Source organism: Eleutherodactylus coqui, chromosome 8 (assembly GCF_035609145.1).
Source record: "Eleutherodactylus coqui strain aEleCoq1 chromosome 8, aEleCoq1.hap1, whole genome shotgun sequence".
NCBI classification, from domain to species: domain Eukaryota; kingdom Metazoa; phylum Chordata; class Amphibia; order Anura; family Eleutherodactylidae; genus Eleutherodactylus; species Eleutherodactylus coqui.
In genome coordinates this window covers 185,514,855-185,538,500 of record NC_089844.1, presented here as the reverse complement: position 1 = coordinate 185,538,500, position 23,646 = coordinate 185,514,855, and the positions used below count along the sequence as shown (strand labels likewise).

The 23,646-nt window shown below is 48.0% G+C and overlaps 1 protein-coding gene across 2 annotated transcripts; it reads right to left on the bottom strand.

Annotated features, from left to right (window-relative positions):
- Positions 1-1,080: 1,080 nt before the first annotated feature.
- NEMP2 (nuclear envelope integral membrane protein 2) lies at positions 1,081-23,350 on the bottom strand. Of its 2 annotated transcripts, XM_066577089.1 has the most exons (9): positions 22,808-23,350; positions 20,385-20,494; positions 19,816-20,026; positions 16,546-16,615; positions 14,430-14,523; positions 12,761-12,875; positions 9,253-9,478; positions 6,961-7,125; positions 1,081-2,809 (listed from the first exon to the last, which is right to left on the bottom strand). In XM_066577089.1, the coding sequence occupies exons 1-9, from the start codon at positions 22,896-22,898 to the stop codon at positions 2,608-2,610; spliced, it is 1,284 nt and encodes a 427-aa protein (XP_066433186.1). In that variant the 5' UTR covers positions 22,899-23,350; the 3' UTR covers positions 1,081-2,607. The 2 variants fall into 2 exon arrangements, with proteins under 2 accessions (XP_066433186.1, XP_066433187.1); XM_066577090.1 differs by lacking the exon at positions 16,546-16,615 and having other exon boundaries at positions 22,808-22,908.
- Between the last annotated feature and the right edge of the window lie 296 nt (positions 23,351-23,646).

Here is a 23,646-nt window from a genome sequence, read left to right as displayed (position 1 = left end):
ACCAATGACAGTACCACATAATGTACAGAGAAACTTTTAAATGTTTTAAAGTGGGGAGAAATTTTAAAAATTGCAATTTGGCTTTTTTTTTGGGGGGGTGGGGGGGGGAGTCTCTCTCTCACTCTCTCCCCCCCGCAACTCACCGCTCTCCCCCGCCAGCACCCGAATCTTTTGAGACGAGCGGGCAGGTACTCTAATACGGCACTACTCGCGTGAGTAGTTTGCCTTAGCAAGTATGCTCGCTCATCTCTAGTGGCCAGTTCACACGGAACTGTTGCTTTAATACGCTCTAGAAAGCGACTATTTGGACGACTGTTGTTCCCGTGTGAAGCCAACCGAAGGGCTCTTTCACACGAGCGTATTTTGGCCGCCATTTTCACAGGCGGCTGATATATGCTATCATCTGAGGCGTAAAAACTCGTGAACAGGAAACAAATTGAACGTTCGTGCGCCCGTTCTGATGGCATGGGCCCCGGCGCATATATGCTGAGGCCACCATGCTGTTGCCCCTTCCCCTCGCCGGCTCACCACCTCTCTGGCTGTTTGCGATGGGAGGGGGCAGGGGCGGAGCTATGCTCCCGCCCCTTGTCCGCAGCCAGCAATGGGAGGAGACGGAACAGGGCGGCGCTTAGCTCTGCCCCCGTCCCGCCCCTTCCCATTGGAATCAGCCAGAGGGGAGGAGAAAAGAGGGAGGGAGTTAAGCAGTCACACTGCTAAACTCCCTCCCACCTCCCTTCTCTGACTGCTGTCATTGGCTCCCGTAGGAGCCCATGCCGCAGCCGACGTATTCTAGCCCAAAAGATAGTCCTGGAAATCTTTTCAGCTCGGCACTATATTGGCCGGCCGGGCACTTTTACGTTGTGGGAATATGGCCATATGATCTAATGCATTGGAATCCAATGCATCAGATCGTAGCGTATATCAGCCAGCCGTGAAAGTGGCAGCCGATATACGCTTGTGTGAAAAAGCCCTAAGACTGTTACTACAGAGAAGTAAAGCCGTGCAGGTATGACCACCTTGAAACAGAAATACTCTTCAACATAAAACAGCAGGGGGCACTATTCTAACATCAGTCCTGGAGTAACATTTTTTTAATAGTATAAATACAAAACTGTTTAATTATGGTCTGGATTTAACAATAAGCAATATTTTTCGATGGACTTCCCTTTCTGGTGTTTAGATTCAACATGTCTGGCAGTAATTGGCCCTGGGTGGGTCTAGTGAAGCTGAACCCAACTGAATTTGGTTAACTCTTTAGTAGGTAAGGGGGAGATTGCTTTTTCACGTAGGGCCGAGTAATGGTCCTTTTATACGGGACGACAGTCGGGTAACGACTGCACAAGTGCTGATGTCATTGCTAAGGTCATTAGCACTCTTGCAGATCGTTTAGACAAACAGACTTCACCGCTGGATTGCGAGCTCCTCACTCCGCTCTCCGCCTTTTATGTGAAGCGCTGAGCATTTACATGCAACGAAAAGCCTGTGATCCAGTGATGGTTTTTATGCTGATGGCAAGTCAGTGATAACAACTTGCGCAAAAATAGTGAGCGATTCCTTTGCATGTACACTGCACCATTATCGCTCAAATTTTGAGCAATAATGGTTGTGTGTAAATGGGCCATAAGGTTGAATTGCATTTTTCCTTAAAGGAGCTGTGCAGTTGCTTATCTTGCTGATAGACTATCAGTAATCTATAATAGCTGATGGGTGGAGGTCCCATGTGACAGCCCCCATCTGTTTGCTGGGTATGTGTATTCATACAAGGAGCTGATTTCTGCAGGAAGTAGACAGTTCTATTGCCACTGCAGTGGCAAAGTTTGGTATTGCAGGCCAAGTTCCCATTCACTCCAATGCGAGTGGAGTGAATATTGATCTGTCTGCTCCTGCAGAAATCAGTTCAGTGCACAAACACACCAGCCCAGAGACCAGCTAACTAGCAGGGGTCCACGGCAATAGAACTACTTGATCTACTATTGATGACCAATCTTGCTGATAGGCCATCAGTCGTTTACAACTGGACAACCCCTTTTAAATAAATGAAATCATCATTTAAATCCAGCCTCGTGTTTACTTGGCTCATCTTTGTCTACTTCTGAAAGTAGTTTGATGATGTGAAACATTCAAAGTGTCACAAGCATGTAAAGAGAAGAAATTGGGAAGAGGGTGAGAACTTCTTCACGGCACTGTAGATGGATGTTGCAGCGTGGAGCGCTCGTGGAGTGAAGGCTGTCAGCTGTGGGTAGAGGAGAGGCGGGCACAGGAGTGCGACGGGGGTTGATTGAGTTTCCATACGGGAAGAGCGCAGCTGCAAACGCCAAGGTTTCATGTTGAGACAAATGTATCAATCAGTGAATAGATCTCCGATCCAGATTCCTCTTCCAGTTACTAGAGACTGAATACACGATTGTCCTGTTTACTTCCAGATGTTTAGCGCTTCAGAATCCCCAAATACTGTCAGAGGGAGTCTCTCATATAATTAATATTTGTTGGTAGTAAAATAGTGATAAAAATTATCCAGCGGTACAATCTGTAGTGGTCAGACGTCATTCACAGGCCCGGGAACAGTGTGGTGGAGCAGGAACATACAGACCCCTCCATGAGGTTACACTACGCAGAGTGCTGGTCCATCTCTAGGTCCTCCGTATAGTCATTCTCGTTCTGCCCCACCGTCACCTGCAGGTTGTGTTCCACCTCCCGGTCTTGGACAATAAGGTCTTCCATAAACAGGCTACCAAGCCCGTACTGCTGCTCGTGGGCCGTCACCTCCTCACAAGACACATGGCTGGATCCCAAGACAAATTCGGCAAACCTGTTAACAACAAACACAAGTAATTATCTTACTATGTATGTAAATGTAACAACTAAATCGTAAAGACTGGTTTATTAAGGGGTAGTCCGGGGCTTTACAACCTCTAAAAAGGATGTCAGGAACAGGAAGAGTAATAGTAGGGCAGCGCTCCAACTGATTTCAATGGGAGTTAGCTGGTGCCCCCACTGTCTGCTGATGCCAACATCTGGCCCGCTGGACTGGAAGGCAGGCCAGGAAATCAGCTGATGGACGGGGATCCCGAGTGGCACACCCCCATCCATCAACTACTGACGGCCAATTAAAAGGATAGGTCATCAGTTGAAAAGACCCCAAACTACCCCTTTAAGGTTTAGGCTAGGACTAGTGTTACAATTTGCAGCCGCAGACACACCCTGCTCACCTGTCCGCATTGAAGGCTGTGGCGCACGTTCTCCTGTCTGTGGCAGATGCCCTACACTAACCTCCTGTCAGTTTGCACTGCTGCCTGAAGGGTGTAACCCCTGAATGTACCTGTGGTCTTAAAGGGCCAGGGTACACCCTGAAATCAGTCCCTCACAATCACTTAGGACCTCTGGTTATACCTGGCACCTTCTCTCTAAGGCCAGGCTCAAACGACCAGATGATAAAACCCTGAGTAAAAAACGCCTCTCGCCATGTTTGTGATCAGGCATGCCTACGCAGGAAGGTGTATCTCACGCACGCCACCATCTACCAGCTTCCTTTATATAACTTTCCTTCTCTTGTCTCTAAGCAATGTTGAATAAATAAGACGCACATATGCAGTGTAATTGCGTATGTACAGCGTTTTCTTACACAACCGACAGAGAACAATAGGGCTTTATCGCATGTAATATACGGTACAATAGAGCATACTGCCATCTTTTTTATTATATGCAATGAATATTCGCAAGTGTGAATGGATCAATGAAAATCAATGTACTTTCATTGACTCCATCACTGTGTATTATGCACATGCAATACGCCCTTTAACCCCTTCCCGCTCCAGGACGTAAGGGTATGTCATGGAGTGTCGGAGTATGTATGAAGAGAGGTCGCAGGGAGACCTCTCTTCATACAGCGCGGGCGTCAGCTGTTTATTACAGCTGACACCCGCGGGCAATAGCCGCAATCGGCCGTTCGCGGCTATTAACCCTTTAAATGCCACGGTGAGATCGGGGAGCCGTGCAGGTGTCATGGCAGCCGGGGGCCTTCTGAAAGGCCCCAGGGCTGCCTTAGCAGACTGCCTATCAAGCCATCCCCGAACACTATTCTGGTGTTTTCTGAAGCCATTTACAATGCAGTATAAATGTCAGGTTACTATCTTCTGTGGGTTGGTAGCCTGCAGTAATACCAAATTTATGCATTAACCCCTTCATGACTGCTTACAGTAAATTTCGGTCGCTGCTGTCTGGGCACTGAGCAGCAGGAACATAAATTTGTCAACCAATTCCGCAAGTGAACACGGCACCCACAGGGGGTAAAACACCCAAAACAGACTGTTAAAACCCCATATTAACCCCTTCTATTACAATCATCTATACTACTTACTTAGTACAAGTGAATGTACAGTGTAGGGTTCATTTACTAGTAATTATCTAGAAATAAATTAAATTCCAAATGGTACGTTCACATGCAGCAGATGTGCACCAAAATCTGTGTCACAATCCATACCATTTGTCACAGATCTACAGCAGATTTCACCAATTCAAGTGTGAGCGTGAAGTTTGCTGATGCTAGCGGACCACAACTTGTGATGCTTTGATCGCTCCTGCAGTGTGATATAATGTCATATCATTACATCATACTTTGATTGGGCAGGCAGTCTATCAAGCCACGCCACGGGCATAGCTCAATAGGCATTCTGCCAAGACAGCCCTGGGGCCTTTCAGAAGGTCCCCGGCTGCCATAATACCTGCACAAGTCCTCGCGATCTCATTGGAAGGGGGGCCATACAAGACCCCCGAACATCATTTGGGGGCTTTAAATGCCTCTGTCAGAATTGACAGCGGCATTTAAAGAGTTAACAGCTCTGATAAGCCATGCAGCTTATTGGAGCTGTTGCCGGCTGTAACAAACAACCATGGCCTGGGTTGTATGGGGGGAGATCTCTATTCATGCATACCCAGTTGCTGCAGGCTGTCAAAAGGAGGATAGGCGATCGTTAAGGGGTTAAAAATTTTCAAATGTGCTTCCAAAATAAACTAAAAAAAGGGAAATATACAAATAAATAATTATTACAGCATGCACCCAGTTTCCCTGAAAATAAGCCCTACCATGATTTTTCAGGATTTTTGAGGATGTTTGAAATATAAGCTCTAGTTACAGTTATTAATAAAAAAAGGCAGTTTAAATATTGTTCTGGCAGCTATACATGTATAAAAGGGAAAGCTTTTGGAGCAAAAATTAACATAAGACCGGGATTTATTTTCAGGAAAACGGGGTCTGTACAGATTTGATATTCTGCAATTGAAAAAAAATGAACACACACAAATTTAAAAAAAAAATGTTCCTCACTTTTGGCGTTTTACCACCTAAATAAAGTAAAAAATGTGACGAAAAAAAACAGTGTTAGGCCGCACACACGCGCACGCTTTTTACCGCAGTGTCCCAAGGGCCTCGCTAACTGTGGTAAAATGCTCCCATTGATTTTAATGGGGCTCCTCAGAACTGCACTCAAGCGCAGCATTTTTCGAGTGCTGGCTGTTCTATATTTTAGTGTTTTTGTGTTTAACGCACCCCATCACCCAGCACTATGATGGGGTGTGCTAAAAAGTGCTATCGAATGTGTTAAAAAATTCTGTTCAAAGTCGCAGTAAAATGCCGCAGTTAACTGAACGGATGTGTGAGAGCGGCCTCAGGACCACCCTTTAGAGCGTTATTGTCTGTTACAGTGGCACTTGCCAGATTTCCCAAATTTAGCCTGGTCATTAAGGCACAAACAGGCGTGGACTTGAAGGGGTTAAATGTTCTTGTGTCACTGCATTTAAAGATCCAAAGCTGTATGAGGTCTTGTTTTTTGTGGGAAAAGCGGATTAAATGACAGACTTTATTGCTCGTATTGTTATGGACGAGGCAAGTTCAATTGTATGCAGTTTATTATTGTTTACTTTTTTAAATAAAATAAAGCAGGAAAGGGGGTTCTGGTTTTTATAACATTTTAGTAAATTTCTTTTTGAAGGCTCACTGAGACAAGCGGGTTTTTTTTGCGAGAAAAAATGCGATGACCATGGATTTGTGCTCATTGCTTTCAATGGGGCCAGCGCTACAGCAGCTGGCCCCATTGAAAGCAATGGGATGCAGGCAACCCCCGCAGTGAATATAAAATATAAGCCCTTCCCGGAAAATTATCCCTAGCTGGTGTAAAAAAATATATACTCACCTCCCCGCCGCTGTCAGGGCTCTGCGTGTCTTGTTGCTTGGTCCCCGGCACTGTTCTGAAGGTCTTTCAGCGGGTGGGGATTTAAAAATCCTCACCTCCTGAAAGGACTGTGCCTGATTAGCTGAGCGCTCAGCCATTCATTGATTGACAGCTGAGCGCTGACTGTGATTGGTCACAGCGCTCAGACAATCAGACGCAGTGCTCAGCGCCGCCCCATTAAAAGCAATGGGTGATCACAATCCTCTGCCACAGCTGAGGTGGGGGATTCCTTCATTCCCGCGGGGAGTCCCCTTGTCACTGAATACTGTGACAGTGCTGTCACAGTGTTCAGTGATGAGGGGACTCCCCGCGGGCATATTTTATGCGCAGCACGGACCTTCCCGGCGCACGCATGTCCTTTCTTTTGCAGGTGCGAGTATTGCGCCTGTAAAAGATGGACATCTGAACACTACATAAGGAACCAATGGTTCTAATAGACGCGCTTTTTTTGCGCTCATAGGCACGTGCAAAGAAACGCTCATCTGACTTCGCCCTTAAGGGGGACTTGAACAGGCAATTGTTTTTATAATACATTGAAATTCTTCAATATTTCAGTGTATAAATGTGCCTGTTACTATGCACCCAATTAGCAAGGGGCAGCGTCTAATAGGTGTACTAAGATGGAAGATTTTTTTGCTTTTTTTAATGGGAAAAAAAAAATTAAGGCACAAAAAATGTCCGTTTCCTTGAGTGGTTAACTTTCCATGTAGTTCACCCTGTTGAAGCTGTATACCTCTTAGGTGAAGACAGCCTGGATACTGTAAGCCAAGAGTTGAAGTCAGGACTGCTGCAGAAGTCACGGAGATCCTTTAATGCTTTAAGCGTCTCCAGTTCACACTGCTCGTTGTACTCTTCTTCTGTAAGGAATCCAAAGATCGGCTTCTTCCGTCTCACTTTACTAAAACAAATATCACAGGGTTCATACAGGTTTTTAAAAATAATTTCCATGACAAAATCTTGGTTTTCCATGAAACTCTCAGGACTCGAAATTCATGCATGAAAGTGTATTAAGTACACAGTATATACACTTTGAGGGCTTATTCCTACCAGCGTATATCAGCCGGCGTTTTTGAGGCAGGCCGAGATATGCTTCCATCTGATCAGTCCCCCTCTTCCCTCCCCCTCACCGGCTCTCTGCTTCTCTCCTCCCCTCCAAGCTGTTTGCAATGGGAGTGGGCGGGGCTAAGTGTCGCACCCTCCCATTGCAAACACAGGAGTGGAGGAGAGGGGCAGAGAGGTGAGGGGGAGGGAAGGCGGACAACTGCTGAGATGGAAGCGTATATCGTCCGGCCGTGAAAACACCCTGCCGATATACGCTCATGGGAATAAGCCCTGAAACAGAGTTTTGCCAAGTTTTACTTCTAACAGACTTTACTCTCAGATAGAAAAATACTTGGAATATTTTGACAAACCAGCTTCTCTGATTCTGCCGATCCCCCAACCGTCCTCCCCTCTTTAGCGTATAAACTGCAGTCAATTACCTTAAATACTAGAAAAAGTAATCTCTCAGCAATACTGGTGGAAAAAACAAAAACTGATTCTACTCTTAGTAAGACTCAGAAATAATCCATGACAAATTAGAAAATTCCATGACATTTCCAGGTTTTCCATGACTTGTATGAATCCTGAATCAGATTTTCTGTGATTTTAGTGTAAATTCAGTTACCCAGCAAACACCGGTAAAGCGCTCTAAAAGTAAGCAATTCAAACAGCAGAAGGAGACGAGGCCCGCGCATCCACATATTACACACCAATGGCTTATAAACACGAGGTTCCTAATTACATTTTGATCACATTGTATGAGTCCACGGTACATTTACAGGTGCTGCTGCCGTGGCCTAGAGACACGGAGTTTAACCTGACAGCAGTGGTTGTGTTACTGCGCCACTCCCCTTGTGGGCGCTGTATTGTGGGGATGGGGCGTCGTACCGCACACCAGTAGTATAAGGAACCACTAATAGGTCACCATGAAGTGACTCGTGGGGTTATACAATATGAACAAAATATTCATAATACTGCTAAGAAGCAACAGATAAGTGGCTGTGCGGTCCCTGTCTTACGTAGTCATATAGGAGAGGGTCCGGCAGCAGATGACGTCAAATCCAAGCTTTATTCCCCCATACACTTGTCAAGTTTGACGAAGGCTCCTGCAAGGAGCTGAAACGTTGCCTTCTCTCTGCTAAATGTATGGAGGAATAAATATTGGATTCTCCCTCATCTGCTGCCGGACCCCCATCTTTATCCTGACTGTTTATACGGACACTAGATCTATCTGTTTCTAGCGTGCAGACTGGAGCTCCAGCTATTTGTGGAGTGCTGCTGACACCCCTTACTTTTTCTTACATAGTCGTATAGGTTGAAAAAAAGACTCTGGTCCATCATGTGCAACTTTTATACCTTAGTTTTAAGGCAATACAATTAGTTATTGGAGAAGCATCTCATCCTTTTGAGCGGTGACTTTTTTTTATTCATTCACCATGTAGCTATCCCCCACCCACTGCTTTCAATAAAGCAGGATTGTTGCTGTTTAGCGGCCTGACCAACAATAGTTCTGTACACCTGAATCTATGGACTGGGCCGTTTCCATATGGTCACAGACAGTAGGCTGACGCACTTGGTTTTTTTTCCTGAAGATTAGGGCTACGTTCACACACCGTAGAAATCCAGTGGATTTTCTGCAGCGAAAAACTGTGCCAATATCTGCGGCATTTCCGCCACATGTCAGCATAGCCCCAAGGAGTAAGGAACAATATAATAAAGCAGCCGTGGCACTGGGACCAGGAATCCAGGAGGCAAGTACTGCTCTATTATGTTATACAGTTTCCCACTATTACCCACATTTTTCGAGATCTCAGACAACTGCTTTAAGTGTTGCCATAGCTGTAGTTATGTAGGTGGTGAACTGTCACTATGGCAATGTTCTAGGACTGCAAAATATGATGTACAGTTGCAATCAATTAGAAAAATGACCAGATATGCAGCATTTCCATTTCTCTTTCCCATCATTACTAGAAATAAAACGTACCTGTAAATGTAACGTATTGCTCTGAAGAAACGGGGAAGCCCCTTAGATGACAGAAGAACAGCAATGACTGCGAAGGCAATTTCATTAACCGGGTGACCAAAGTAAATCAAGAAGCAGGCGATGGTTTGGAGCGTCCAAGTGAAAAGACTAAAACTGAATTCACTGCGCAGTGGGCCGTGACTGTAGCAAGCTGAGAAGCTGATCAACGCCAAAGTTACAAGGTAACCTGAAAAGCAAATAACAGCTTTAATAAAGGGCTCACAAAAGTTCTATAACTTCTATTAGGTGAAGCGAAAACAGGTTTTCTCTAAATATGAGGGTCAGCTGCAATGAAGACAAGCTAAAACATTTTAGTTTCCTCTTATTCTGGCACAACCTTGAGGGATAATGTGGATTTTTACAATATCTGTCATGAGGTACCAATAAAAACTAATAAAAAGCACAGCTGGTAAAATCTGCAGTTATTATTAGAGCCCTCAAATGTAAAAGCTTCCACGCAAACCCATCAACAAGGCCATGATGTTGGTTTGCTACAAGAGGCACATTAGATGCCATTCGGGTCATCGGAGTTGGAGCATGATCTGTTTCTAGTAAGTAAATACCAAGTTAGTGAATTCCCTTTACGTCACACGGGGTGTTTACTGCTAATTACAGCATTATATTTTGTTTATTGCACTGGGCTAATGGCCTGTGAATGGCAACAAATAAGTTCTGTCTACTATTCTACTTAGTGAGTAAAGGCCCATTTACACCTGCCGATGAGCGTTAAAAAAAGAAAAATCACTAATCGGCGATCGTTTTAGCGATAATCGGTGCGTGTAAATGTGTGCCCATCGTCCGCTTTTCGGGCACTGTTGGCTGATCGTTAAATTCAGTCCAACCTAAAAATCGTCATTCAGCCTTATCAGAAGTTCTCCACAGGAAGTGCTGATAGCATTGTTTCTAGTGGAGAACAAAGGATCTGAGCGCAGATAAGAGCCTCTGCCTATTAACTGCATGCAGGAAGGCTTCATTTGCACACTTAATTGGTACTTAAGTAGCTACTTTATAGTTTATGCAAAATGATCACTCAAAGCTGTCAGTCAAACTGTCGTTTAAGCGAACATCTGCTGGTGTAAATGGGCCTTTAGTGATGTGCTCATTAAGAGGGACATTACAGGGGCTGTACCACAACTCAAGTTATTCTCCATCTGCAGAATAGGGAATAACTTGCTGACCGGTGGGGTTCTTGCCGCTAAGACCCCTGCCGATCTTGAGAATGGGGGTCCCGTGTTCTGATCTCCTGTCATTGCGGGGATCAATTTTGCCCAGCAGCGGCAGTAAATGGGGCATGGGCCGAGCATGTACGGTAAGAGCGCCACTAAATTTTATCGGGGTTGACAGAAATAGACGAGCGGCAACAGCTCAAGTATCTCTGCAGTCCCATTGAAGGTGAAGAGAGTGCTAGTGCTATTGTGCAATCAGCATTCTATTCAGTCTGTATCTCACTGCAGGGGGTGCATTAAGGAGGTTCTCCAGACTGGCAGGTTTTCAGCGATAAGACCCCCTCTGATCCCTACATTACAGATAAGGCCGCCTGCAGACGGCTGGGTTGGATCCCGCTAAGAGAATTCTCGCAGTGACCAGTGTGTCTCACCTTCTTCCGCGTCTGCTCTGCTCTTTGATGTGACGGCTGCCTCCCAGCCGGCGCATGCGCAGAGCAGAGGCGGCGCTTCGGGAGGGACATTTCTATGCGGGTCTCGCAGAAATAGAACATGGCGTGATTGGTTTTCCGCGTGTCTTTTCACACAGACAAACCGCGGCTGTCTGCATAGGATTCCGTTTTGTAATGCAGTCCTATACAGGCGGGCGCGGGCAGAAATTCTGCGGGAAACCCCGCCACTGAATTTCCGCCCGTGTGCAGGTGGCCATAGGGGATAACTTGCAATTGTGGTAGGTAAAGGGGAAGTCCCCTGCTGCAAGCACCAAGTCATGACTGACTCCTAGGGTAACGTCACAATGTGACGTTTTCTTGGCAGACTGGTTTTGGCGGGTGGTTTGCCATGCAATTGTGGTACAACCCCTTTAAATCAGTTATGATAAACAGAAACACATGCAACAGCTCTAAAGAGGGCCGTATGGAAGCCAGGGACATGAATGTAGAACTAAGCAACCACTTACATTCCTATCAGGGTTACCTCAACCACATTTACAGCAGTAAGCACTCTGTCACAATTTGTGCGTTGCAAGATGCCCTATTCTTTTGAACGGGGTCATACACATTAGCGAGGTTTTCCTGCATGGCACCGCAATGTGATGCGGGAAACAAATCACAGCATGTCCTATCCAGCTGCGAGTTCTCCCACTGCCTTCATTAAGGCGGTGGCAGCAGCAACGCCGAACCCATTGAAAGCAATGGGAGAACCCTACAATCTTCTGCCGCGGGGATTCCCTTCATCCCCACAGTGATGAAATGCTGTTTCCCTATGAAAACGCCTCGCATCCACGGAGCTTTCACCTGGTAGGGAGTGCGATATTCACAGTCCCATATTGCACTCGCCAGTGTGAAGGAGCCCCAATACAGATTTATAACCTAACCCCAGTTTTCACGCTTAACCTCTCCAAGCGGGAGATAGTCCCGGTTATATGGCTGCTGATGCTGCATTGGCCCGAGGCGCGGTACCTGTAGGTCTGAACAGGGTGTAGTCAGGAAACAGGCAGAGTCCAAGCCAAAACCAAGGGTGGGCAGCAAGCGGTGCAGAAACAAAGAGCCGAGGTCAGGATAGTCAGAACAAGTACGGGTCAGAACCAAGACTACACTGAACTGCGGCTGTCACACTGGTAGGAGACCAATTGCTTGGGCATCGTTCATAGGGGGAGGATGCCTGATATAGCAGGTGATGGCTGAGAATTGGTGGAGGTCATGCACCAACCCTTCAAGAGGAGACATGGGAGTACATGCCAGCCCTTCGGCCAGAATTCCAGGGGTGAGCGGTGACGTAGGAGCACTGCACACCATGTGACCAGCGTTATCGTCCCCCACTAACAGGCGAGTGGTGCAGAGGCACTTTAACAGGCACAGAGTGGTCGGGGTCGGTTTCAGGTCTTGCTTTGGGGCAGACAAGCTTCAACCTTCCTCTGCGTTTCTCCACCATGGAAATGTTTTTTTTAGTGCCACAGCATTGCCCAACATGAGGGGCAGATGATCCACCCTCCTAGACCGAGGGTTCTGGCAGTCTCCCCGGTGACAGGAAGTAAACCGTATAGGAGCACCCTGACTTTATAGAGGAGTGTAGGTCCTATGCTCTTCCTCCGCAGACTCTTCCCTCAGCCAGCCAACACGCTGACATGGAGCTGCTTGCGCCCCTGATGGCAAAGTCTACGAGACACATGTCAGAAATGGGGAGGAACATTCACAGAGGTGCTGGACACAACACAGCAGAGATCTGCCTCCCTTTTGGGGACCGTCCACACATCACGAACAGTCGGCATCGCTGGCACATATATTCACAATGTAAAAGATTCTCACCGATCACGTAAGGCTTCTTCTCGGCCCAGATCCAAGCCATGTGCTGATTCAAGAACTGGCCAACATACGCCGTGAGGAAGCAACACAGGCTTATCAACAGCCAGAGAGTGTTGGGCTGCAATGACATGATGGCAAGTGGTTAGGACAAGTCACTAGCCTTAGTCAAACACTTAACCCCTTCCTGATGCAGCCCTTTATGGTTTTCACTTTCTTTTTTTCCCCCCATTTTCAAAAAAGAATCATAACTTTATTGTTTTGTCTGGTAACACGGCTACACGAGGGCTTGGTTATTGCAGAAGGAGTTATATTTTTGAATGATTTTACATAATATATTGGAAACAATTTCCAAGTGGGGCAAAATGGGAAAAGACCCATAATTGCACCATTCTTGGGGGAGTTCCCACACTTGGAATGCCACGTTATCGTTATGCTCATTCAGTACAATAATAATAATAACAATACAAAATTTCTATAGTTCATACTGCTTGAAAAAAAACCTCTTTAAAATAATTGCGTTCTGCCACCATTTTTTATTTTACCGTTCAAGTTATCGGATTGCAGCTGTTGCGGCCGTGTATGGAGGGAGTTCAGCTCCTGAGCCCGCGCCATATAATAACCAATGAGAGCTGTATTGCGCACGCTGGGAAGGGGTTAATAGTTTGCCAACTGATAAGCATTTTATTTGTATTTTAGCAGCTCCTGTATACATACACCAAAACATGTCACCCACACAAAGTACAACTTACCCCACCAGAACAAGAACCCTCATAGGGTTATGGCAAACGAAATGTTTAAATGTTACTCCCGCATAAAGATAAAGTATACAGAGGGGCCCGGTCGACTGATAGGTGCCCCATGCAAATCCAGCGCCCACAATTCAAAGCTCAGGGGGCTGAGCCGCAACCCAGAAGTAATGCACATTGGCACTGATGCCCTCGGCTTAGCATTTGGGCCGTCTGCATCTATTGGGGGTGGTGGATTTGCCTTCCCATCTGTGTCCTACTAGTACTCTGGTAAGTAAATATGGCCACACCAGTATGAACATAGGTTTAGGCCGATGTGAAGCAGGCATAAGTGCGCGCAAATCCTGTGCATTTTTCATATATAAGACGCTGCGCAAATACACTCATGTGAATCTGGCCATAGTCTGTTGGTGCCACCATGACAGCCACAGTGCGAGCGCGATAGTTAAAGCACCACAGTGGTCAGGAGATCAGAACATTAACCCCCGATGGATGCGGCCTGTTTTTTTCTTACCCATTTTGTGTTTTTCCTGCCCATTTCCAAAAATTCATAACTCTTATTTATTTATTGACATCGCTACATCCCAGGCATGGCTTCATAAGCAATCTGCAATGGAAGCCCTGGGAACCATGGCAATCAAACAGCATCCTGCAATCTCATCGCAGGGGCGACTGTTTGGAACCCCCGAACTGCAATCAGGGCATTTAAAGGGTTAACAGCCACTGCGGGCGGGTGTCTGCCATCAAAGACAGCTGTCACCCGCATTGTATGGACCGAACCTTTGTGATGTAACTGTATGTCATGGAGCGTTAAGGGTTAAATTACGATTAGTAGTAAATGTTCATTCCAAATTTTAAAATTGTTTTGAGCTCCAGTTTTTAGGTGTGAAATCCTTCAGGAATCGGTAGAGACCTGCATGTTGTACCTTAGAGATAAACCGTTTCAGTACGATCACAAGAAATAATACCGAAGCCGCCATGCCAAGCATCGCCCCGGCCGCATAGAAAAATATAGAAGACCTGGGGAAAGAAAGAAAAAGTTCAGTTAAAATACATAGAACTGCATAATTATCGGGTCTTGGCAGAACAGGGTCACATGTATCAATAGCAGAATTATTCCTTTTTTGACAAATGGGAAGAAGGAACCCTGCACCTGAAGCGCCACCTGTTGGAAGGCAGCATTCCTACACATCAATCAAGACCTTTTATCAAGCACTGGGAATATGAACCAATGCCAGAGTCTTCCCCAGCTGTGGGGTGTCTGTATACGGTTATCTTTTACTTCAGGCTTTGGCTTATATTCCCAGTCATTGTTAAAAAGTCTGACATTGTCTTGCAGGAATGCTGCCTTCCAGTAGGAGGTGCTGTAGACCCATATATCCCAGAGGAGCATGGGTGATAAGTGTCTTTTCCTCTTCATTTAGGACCACGTGGCTTCTTTCATAAATGTGTCACATCGTACACCACTGCCGTTACTTCCCGTTTTATGTAGCCCCACGCTCTCCCTTACTAAGACATGTCAGCCTTAAAGGGGTTGTCCCGCGGCAGCAAGTGGGTCTATACACTTCTGTATGGCCATATTAATGCACTTTGTAATGTACATTGTGCATTAATTATGAACCATACAGAAGTTATAAAAAGTTTTTCACTTACCTGCTCCGTTGCTGGCATCCTCGTCTCCATGGTTGCCGTCTAATTTTCGCCGTCTAATGGCCAAATTAGACGCGCTTGCGCAGTCCGGGTCTTCTTATCTTCTCAATGGGGCTCCGTGTAGCTCCGCCCCGTCACGTGCTGATTCCAGCCAATCAGGAGGCTGGAATCGGCAATGGACCGCACAGAAGCCCTGCGGTCCACGGAGGGAGAAGATGCCGGCGGCCATCTTCACCGGGTAAGTAAGAAGTCACCGGAGCGCGGGGATTCAGGTAAGCGCTGTCCGGTGATCTTTTTTAACCCCTGCATCGGGGTTGCCTCGCACCGAACGGGGTGGGGTGGGGGGGGGGGGGGGGGGTTGAAAAAAAAAAAAAACCGTTTCGGCGCGGGACAACCCCTTTAAGTATGTGTGACCCATGCGGGCACACAAGAAGTCTGCTCCCAGTTTGCAGGGCAGGCACCAGGAGGATTTAGGTGATCTCTTCTGGCTGACCGCCTCGATTGATTGCAAACAGGCAGTCGCTCAAGGACTGAGCATCTCCTGTTTACACGGAGTGAGAAGTCGCTCACTGAAAAGGAATAACTAGCGGCTACTGAGTTACTTCTTGTTTTGGAGGCAGAGTGTGCCCGGCCGATGGTCACCCATAATGACTCGTTTGAGTGATTATTTGGGTAACTGTAGGCCCGTGTAAAGTTACCTTAACATCATAAACTAAGGGACTGCTGTATAGAGATTTCTGTAGCACATGATCTTGGTATTAATTATCCACTAACATCATCAATGCTTCTTGCAAAAACAAAGAAATGCAATTAAAAAGGATTCTATCTTCAGATTACTGCTGCCCAAACTGTGGGTGAGTGTTGTATCCTGGAACTCTGCAATGTGTGTCAGAATAAACACACTCTGAAGTGTGACTATGAACTGATCCCCGAGTCACAGGCCCGGGCTGATCTTTGAGTCACAGGCCCGGGCCGCCCGAGCTGATCTTCGAGTCACAGGCCCGCGCGCCCGAGCTGATCTCCGAGTCACAGGCCGGGGCCGCCCCGAGCTGATCTCCGAGTCACAGGCCGGGGCCGCCCCGAGCTGATCTCCGAGTCACAGGCCGGGGCCGCCCTGAGCTGATCTTCGAGTCACAGGCCCGCGCGCCCGAGCTGATCTCCGAGTCACAGGCCCGGGCCGCCCTGAGCTGATCTCCGAGTCACCGGCTGCATGGAGACTGACAGCGCGCTCTCCTTTTGTGTTTCAGCATGAAAGACTCATGGGGCAACATGCATCTCTGTCTCAGTTCATGCTGCCCATCGTTCAAGAAGCATGAATTTGATGACAGAATCCCTTTAAAAGTAGAGGCGTGCAAATTTTTATTGATTTGATCACTATCCATCAGCACATACCTACTTAGTTTATCCGCTAAGCAGAACAGCAAAATGCCAATTAAGATAGTCGTGGTTTGAAGGTTAAACCCTGGTGGGAAAATGTGCATCAAGAACAAGTCAGTGAAACAGCAAATATAAAGCACGGTTCAACAATAAAATTAGTTTCCGGTTGGAAACTATTGATGACCTATCCTTAGGATGGGCCATCAATGGGAGATCGGCAGGTTTGCTTCCTCAGGATCTCTGCTGATCAGCTGTTCTAAGACAGCAAGCTCATGCATGGTACCGATTTCTGCAGGAAGCAGACAGCTCTGGTCTTACTGTAGTGGTTAGACTTGGTATTGCAGGCCAAGTTCCCATTGAAATGAATGAAAACATGTCTTGCAGTACAAAGCTTGTCCACTACAGTAAGAATAGAGCAGTCTGCTTCCTGCAGAATTCGGCTCAGTGTCAGTGTACACTGGTGATCCTGAACAACGGACAATCACCGATCTACTATGAATGACATGTCCGGAGGATAGGCCATCAATAGTTCACAAACCCGTTAAAGGATAAAGACATTTAAAGAGAACACAGCTTGCTGGATGGACATTATTGGATGGAATACTTCTCCAAAAGGCTGTTTCCCAAAAGCATGATCTCAGCATTATAGGGGGAACTAGTCTGAGCCTGTTGACACTGGTAATGTGATGGTAGCCACAGTGGGTGACGACACACTCCTTCATCTGCCAACACTATTCTGAAGTGGCAGGCTGGACAGGTAGACATAGGTATGTGAGTACCGTATATACCGGCGTATAAGACGACTTTTGAACCCCGAAAAATCTGCTCTGCAGTCGGGGGTCGTCTTATGCGCCGGTAATACAAAAAAAAAAAAAGTGTAAAAAAAAAAAATTTTATTACTCACCTCCCACGGCGTTCTGTCGCGCTCCGGCAGGCTGTCGCTCGCTCCGGCAGGCTGTCGCTCGCTCCTCGTCCCCGCCGCAGCATAGCTTTCTGAATGTGGGGCTTGAAATCCCCGCTTCCAGAAAGCTAATACACACGCCGGCAGCCATGACAGCATTGAATGGCTGTGATTGGCTAAAGCACACGTGGCTTCAGCCAATCACACTATTCAATGACATCATTGAATGGCTGTGATTGGCTGAAGGCGCACGTGTTAGCAATCACACCCATTCAATGTTGTCATTGAATAGTGTGATTGGCTGAAGCCACGTGTGCTTTAGCCAATCACAGCCATTCAATGATGTCATGGCTGCCGGCGTGTGTATTAGCTTTCTGGAAGCGGGGATTTCAAGCCCCACATTCAGAAAGCTATGCTGCGGCGGGGACGAGGAGCGGGCGACAGCCTGCCGGACCGAGCGACATCCTGCCGGAGCGCGACAGAACGCCGTGGGAGGTGAGTAATAAAATTTTTTTTTTTTTCTCCACTGAATACCGGCGTATAAGGTGACAGTTGGGGGGTCGTCTTATACGCCCCGTCGCCTTATACGCCGGTATATACGGTATTTTATATTTTACCTCCAAGTCATGGATTATTGTATTGTATTAGGGCCCAAACTATGACTGATTTCCAAATTGAAAAACTCTATAGAATGAGAGGGCTGCGTCCCTTTTGTTTTTTTCTGTCATTTTTCCTCCCCACTTTCAAAAAATCATAATTTTTTCTGTGATATGGCCACATGGGCCTGTTTTTGGCGAGAAAAGTTGTAGTTTTCAACAGTACCAATTTACATAACATTTAATGTATTGGGGCAAAATGGGAAAAAATGCATTGTGCCCTTTTCTTTATTTGGGCGTGCTTGTTTTTATGATACAGTGCAGGGTTTTGGGGAGGAAAGTGTGTTTTTTTTAAACTGGAATTTTTTTAAAATCAAACTATATTGAACTTTTTCGATACTGTTTTTAAGTCTCCAAGAGGACTTGAAGATGCAATCATGTGATTGCTAGGATAGTACACTGCATTACTTAGGTAGTGCATTCTGCTATGCCTATGACATCAGCTAATTACATTTTTTTCCCGCTGCAATGGGAACCCATTGGTACCTTGCAATCACACTGTGGGGTGCCAATGGGTGACAGTTGGCACCCCCCCCCCCTCCATCCTCTGCTTACATGTTGCAGTTGCTCTTGATTGTGGCATGTAAGGGGTTAAACCGCGAGAATCTGGGGTTTCTCCATTCCTGGCAGTTAAAGCAGGAGCCCGGCTGTCAGTAGTTGGCCAAGCCACAGCCTTAAAAGAAATGTATGTGCAGATTTAACCTCTTAAGGACGTGGCACTTTTTTTTTTTAAATTATCAGTTTTTCTTTCTCAATTTCAAAAAAATCATAACTCTTATTTATCCATCAACGTCGTAGTCGGAGGGCTTGTTGTTTTTTGTGGAGAAAAATACATTTTTCAGTGGTAGTATTTAATGTACCATATAATGTACTGAAAAACCTTAAAAATGACTAAGTGAAGTGAAATGGTAGAAACAAAGGCGCAACTCCACCATCTTGCTAGATTTTTTTTTTATGGATGCAGCGATACCAAATGTGTGGCTTTTTTTCATCTTTTTAATGATAAATATGGGAAAAGTGTGTTTTTGTTTTCTTAACTTTTATTACCTTTTTTTTTTACTCATTTTTTATTTAGTTTTTATTTTTGTCCCAACAGGAGACTTGAATTTGCAATTGTTAGATCACTCCTGCAGTATAATGTAATACCATAGCATTACATTATACCGCGATCTGACAAGCCATGCCACAGGCACAACTTACACGATCTGCAATGGTAGCCTGGGAGTGTTCAGAAGGCCTCCAGCTGCCATGGCAACTGAACTGCGCCCCGCGATATCATCATATTTAAAGGCTGCTCTCAGAATTGACAATGGCATTTAAAAGGTTAACAGCTGTGATAAGCATGAGCGCTGATCGCTGCTGTTGTGGGCGGTTGTCAGCTGGCAAAGACATTGACCTCCGATCCCGCTCCATACAAACCCCGAACTCCATGACATAGATTTGCGTCATGGAGCGTGAAACGTTTAAAGCCAATTAAAAAGTTCGGTAAAAGGGTGTACTGCGGTCACTGGGGGGTTAATGCTGGTGTATGCACAAACTGTACTTAAGCTAGTTTTTGCATCTGCACTAATTAACTCCCTTCATCCTTTAAACAGGAGGTCCGAGTTTTGACTTGGAATCTGAGAAGTAAGCCGCTCGGAGACGAATCGCTTGTCGGCGGCTCCTTCTTGAGGTGGATGACCAATGTCAATGTCTGCTCCCACTCGTTCATTTCGGTGCAATACTCACACATCGTCCCGACTGTTACACTGTAAGCTGTTGGTGCGCCGCTGCTGTTTACGTGAAAGCAGAAGCCTTCGTCTAGTTGATTGACATCTGTGGAGTCTTCTGGTTTCCAGACGCGGTGCAGCCAGCAGGAAACATACGTGCGCACATCTTCTGGTTGACTGCAGTTCAGCGGAGTTAAAACGAAAACCTTTCCTATAGTTTGGACATGAACCTAGAAAAACCAGAGAGGTTATTGGGCATCGTTCTTACTACATAGGATGTAAAATAACTGTACAGGGTGAGGCAAAAGTCTGAACACACCCGTTTAACTGTGTGTGAAAGTATAAATTGGGAGAAAGACTGCATTTTTCTAGTGAAGGAGACCTTTTTGGCGGCCATTTTGAACTATAGTAAGAACACCTGTGGTAATGTCCGAGGACTGACAATAATTACATCATCTGTGCAATACTGAGGAAATCCTGAAAACATGACCTGTTGGGGACACTGGAGAAACACTGCTGTAGGGAGACGACAGGTTTCCCCTTAGATAGTTCTAAAGTGTAATGATTATTCCATGTTGTGTAGTTTACCTGCAGCGCCAACCACAGCATGAGCGGACTCCATCGTGGTTTATAGCAGAAGCAGGGGTTCTCTGTTGTATAAACCGCATGACCTTCACTTAAAAAGGTGCATTCAGTATCTACAATGACAAACAAGAAATCCATGAGTAAAACGTTCCACAATGCACGGTATATGTAATGAAAAAGCAGCATGGGCGACTAGCCAGAAATCAGACAGAAATAACAGTCATTCCTTTGAATGCGTCTATGCACACTCTCCGACCGAGAGGAAAAAAATAAATAAAATCTCAGCATGTGTAGATCTTATTGGATTTTCGGATGAGAATGGCCCATGTCAATGTGTCGTGTTCAGCACATCGGAGAGTACGCAGCGGTATGTCCGATGCGGGTTGTACACCTTTTAATACGCCCGTGTGCAAGTAGCCTAATTGTGTATATTTGGTGTCCAAAGGGTTAACGGAAGAAACCAAAATATTCCCAAAGCATAAAAAATGTGTATACATAAAAAATATAAACCATATAATACGCTAATTGCATAATGTATATGTTGACCATATAATAAAATGACATTAATTATGGAATAAAGGTACGTACAGATTAATCATATCTATTTGATATGCAGAAACCTTAGATGTAAAGGATGTGACAAATATGTATATTTAGTAAAACTGTATGTTCAGCAGAGAATCATAAATATGGTAAAAGCAATGCTAGGTGGCTGCGGGTCGCCCAGCCCCGGCGTCCGCGAGCCCATCGGCTGCGGTCGCCCAGCCCCGGCGTCAGCGAGCTCATCGGCTGCGGTCGCCCAGCCTCGGCGACCGCGAGCTCATCGGCTGCGGTCGCCCAGCCTCGGCGACCGCGAGCTCATCGGCTGCGGTCGCCCAGCCCCGGCGTCAGCGAGCTCATCGGCTGCGGTCGCCCAGCCCCGGCGTCAGCGAGCTCATCGGCTGCGGTCGCCCAGCCTTGGCGACCGCGAGCTCATCGGCTGCGGTCGCCCAGCCCCGGCGTCAGCGAGCTCATCGGCTGCGGTCGCCCAGCCTCGGCGTCAGCGAGCTCATCGGCTGCGGTCGCCTAGCCTCGGCGTCAGCGAGCTCATCGGCTGCGGTCGCCCAGCCTCGGCGACCGCGAGCTCATCGGCTGCGGTCGCCCAGCCCCGGCGACCGCGAGCTCATCGGCTGCGGTCGCCCAGCCCCGGCGACCGCGAGCTCATCGGCTGCGGTCGCCCAGCCCCGGCGACCGCGAGCTCATCGGCTGCGGTCGCCCAGCCCCGGTGAGCTCATCGGCTGCGATCGCCCAGCCCCGGCGTCAGCGAGCTCATCGGCTGCGGTCACCCAGCCCCGGCGTCAGCGAGCTCATCGGCTGCGGTCGCCCAGCACCGGAGTCAGCGAGCTCATCGGCTGCGGTCGCCCAGCCTCGGCGACCGCGAGCTCATCGGCTGCGGTCGCCCAGCCCCGGCGTCAGCGAGTTCATCGGCTGCGGTCGCCCAGCCTCGGCGACCGCGAGCTCATCGGCTGCGGTCGCCCAGCCCCGTCGTCCGCAAGCTCATCGGCTGCGGTCGCCCAGCCCCGGCGTCCGCGAGCTCATCGGCTGCGGTCGCCCAGCCCGGCGTCCGCGAGCTCATCGGCTGTGGTCGCCCAGCCCCGGCGTCCGCGAGCTCATCGGCTGCGGCCGCCCAGCCCCGGCGTCCGCGAGCTCATCAGCTGCGGTCAACTCTCCTATATACATGAACTAGCTGATATACCCGGCTTCACCCGGATCCGCGGGAGACCTAAAATAGGAATTTAAAGCATTTACTCACCCGCAGCGGGCCGCGAAGCTCTGCTCTTCCTCACGGCTGCATCTCCCTTGCTTCGGCTCGGCGGATGTGCCCGGCGCATGCGCGCGGCACGTCGACGACGTGCCGGCGATGTGCCGCCGGCGTCAGGAATTCATCCGCCGGCCGAAAATGAAGATCCGGCCGTGAGGAACAGCTGATCTTCGCCGTCCGCTACGGAAAGGTAAATGCTTTTAAATTCCTATTTTCAGCCCTCATGTCCGCGGGGCAGGAGGGACCCGCTGCAGATTCTACATGTAGAATCTGCAGCGGATCTGATTTTCCCCGTGGACATGAGGCCTTAGTGTAGTGTGTAGTGCACGTCTGCTTAACTCTAGTGTGTAGTGCACGGCTGCTGAAGGCAGTCCGCGTGCACGCTGTGTAGTCACGTGGTGCCGAAGAGCCAATCAGGTGGTTCTAATCAGCAGCGCTGCTGAACTGCGGCTGAAATCCTTATGCCTGCGGTCAGCCTGAGGTAAATGTGACGGCGCCTCCCAGGCCCGCCGCTCATTGGGCGACAGCAGTCACGTGACGCCACACAAATAAAAAAAACCAGAACAAAAACGCGTAAACTGTGTAGCGGGAAGCCGCCCGCAGCCCCCCCCCCCGCGGCTCTTACCTCCATCATGAGGTGGCGGCGCGGCGGCCGTCAGCACACCGTACACACCGAGAGAGAGCGCCGCGCGGACACAAGTCTCGGCCGGCTCCATCTTGTAGCTAGCAGTCAAACAGGAGCAGACGAGACGAGCGCCGATCTTGCTGGTTCAGTCAGTCAGACGGGCGGCCTCACATCCCGAGGCGGCTGTGACTTCACGAGCAGTCCGTCCCGCTGCGGCTGGTGATCATTGCGGCTCAGACAGGCTGACGAGAGGCTGCAGATGTGACTGGACGACACCGGCTCGTTCCCGCCATTTTACTGCCTGCCGCAAAGCACGACACTCAGTGACTGAAAGCCGAGTGCAGAGCCGTCAGTAGGGGCAATGCGGGCACAATGTCGCCCTGCTGGGACCCTCCGCTCTGTAGGCACAATGTCACCCTGCAGGGACCCTCCACTTTGCGGAGCTCCTCCACCCTGCAGGGACAATGTCGCCCTGCTGGGATCATCCGCCCTGTAGGGACAATGTCACTGGTGATTCTCCACCCTGTAGGCACAATGTCACCCTGCAAGGACCCTCCACGCTGTGGGGATCCTCCACCCTGCAGGCGCAATGTCACGCTGTGGGGATTCTCCACCCTGCAGGCACAATGTCCCTCTGTGGGGATCCTCCACCCTGCAGGCACAATGTCACTCTGTGGCGATCCTCCACCCTGCAGATACAATGTCACTGTGGGGATCCTCCACCCTGCAGGTACAATGTCACTGTGGGGATCCTCCGCCCTGCAGGGATCCTCCACCCTGCAGGCACAATGTCACTCTGTGGGGATCCTCCGCCCTGCAGGCACAATGTCCCTCTGTGG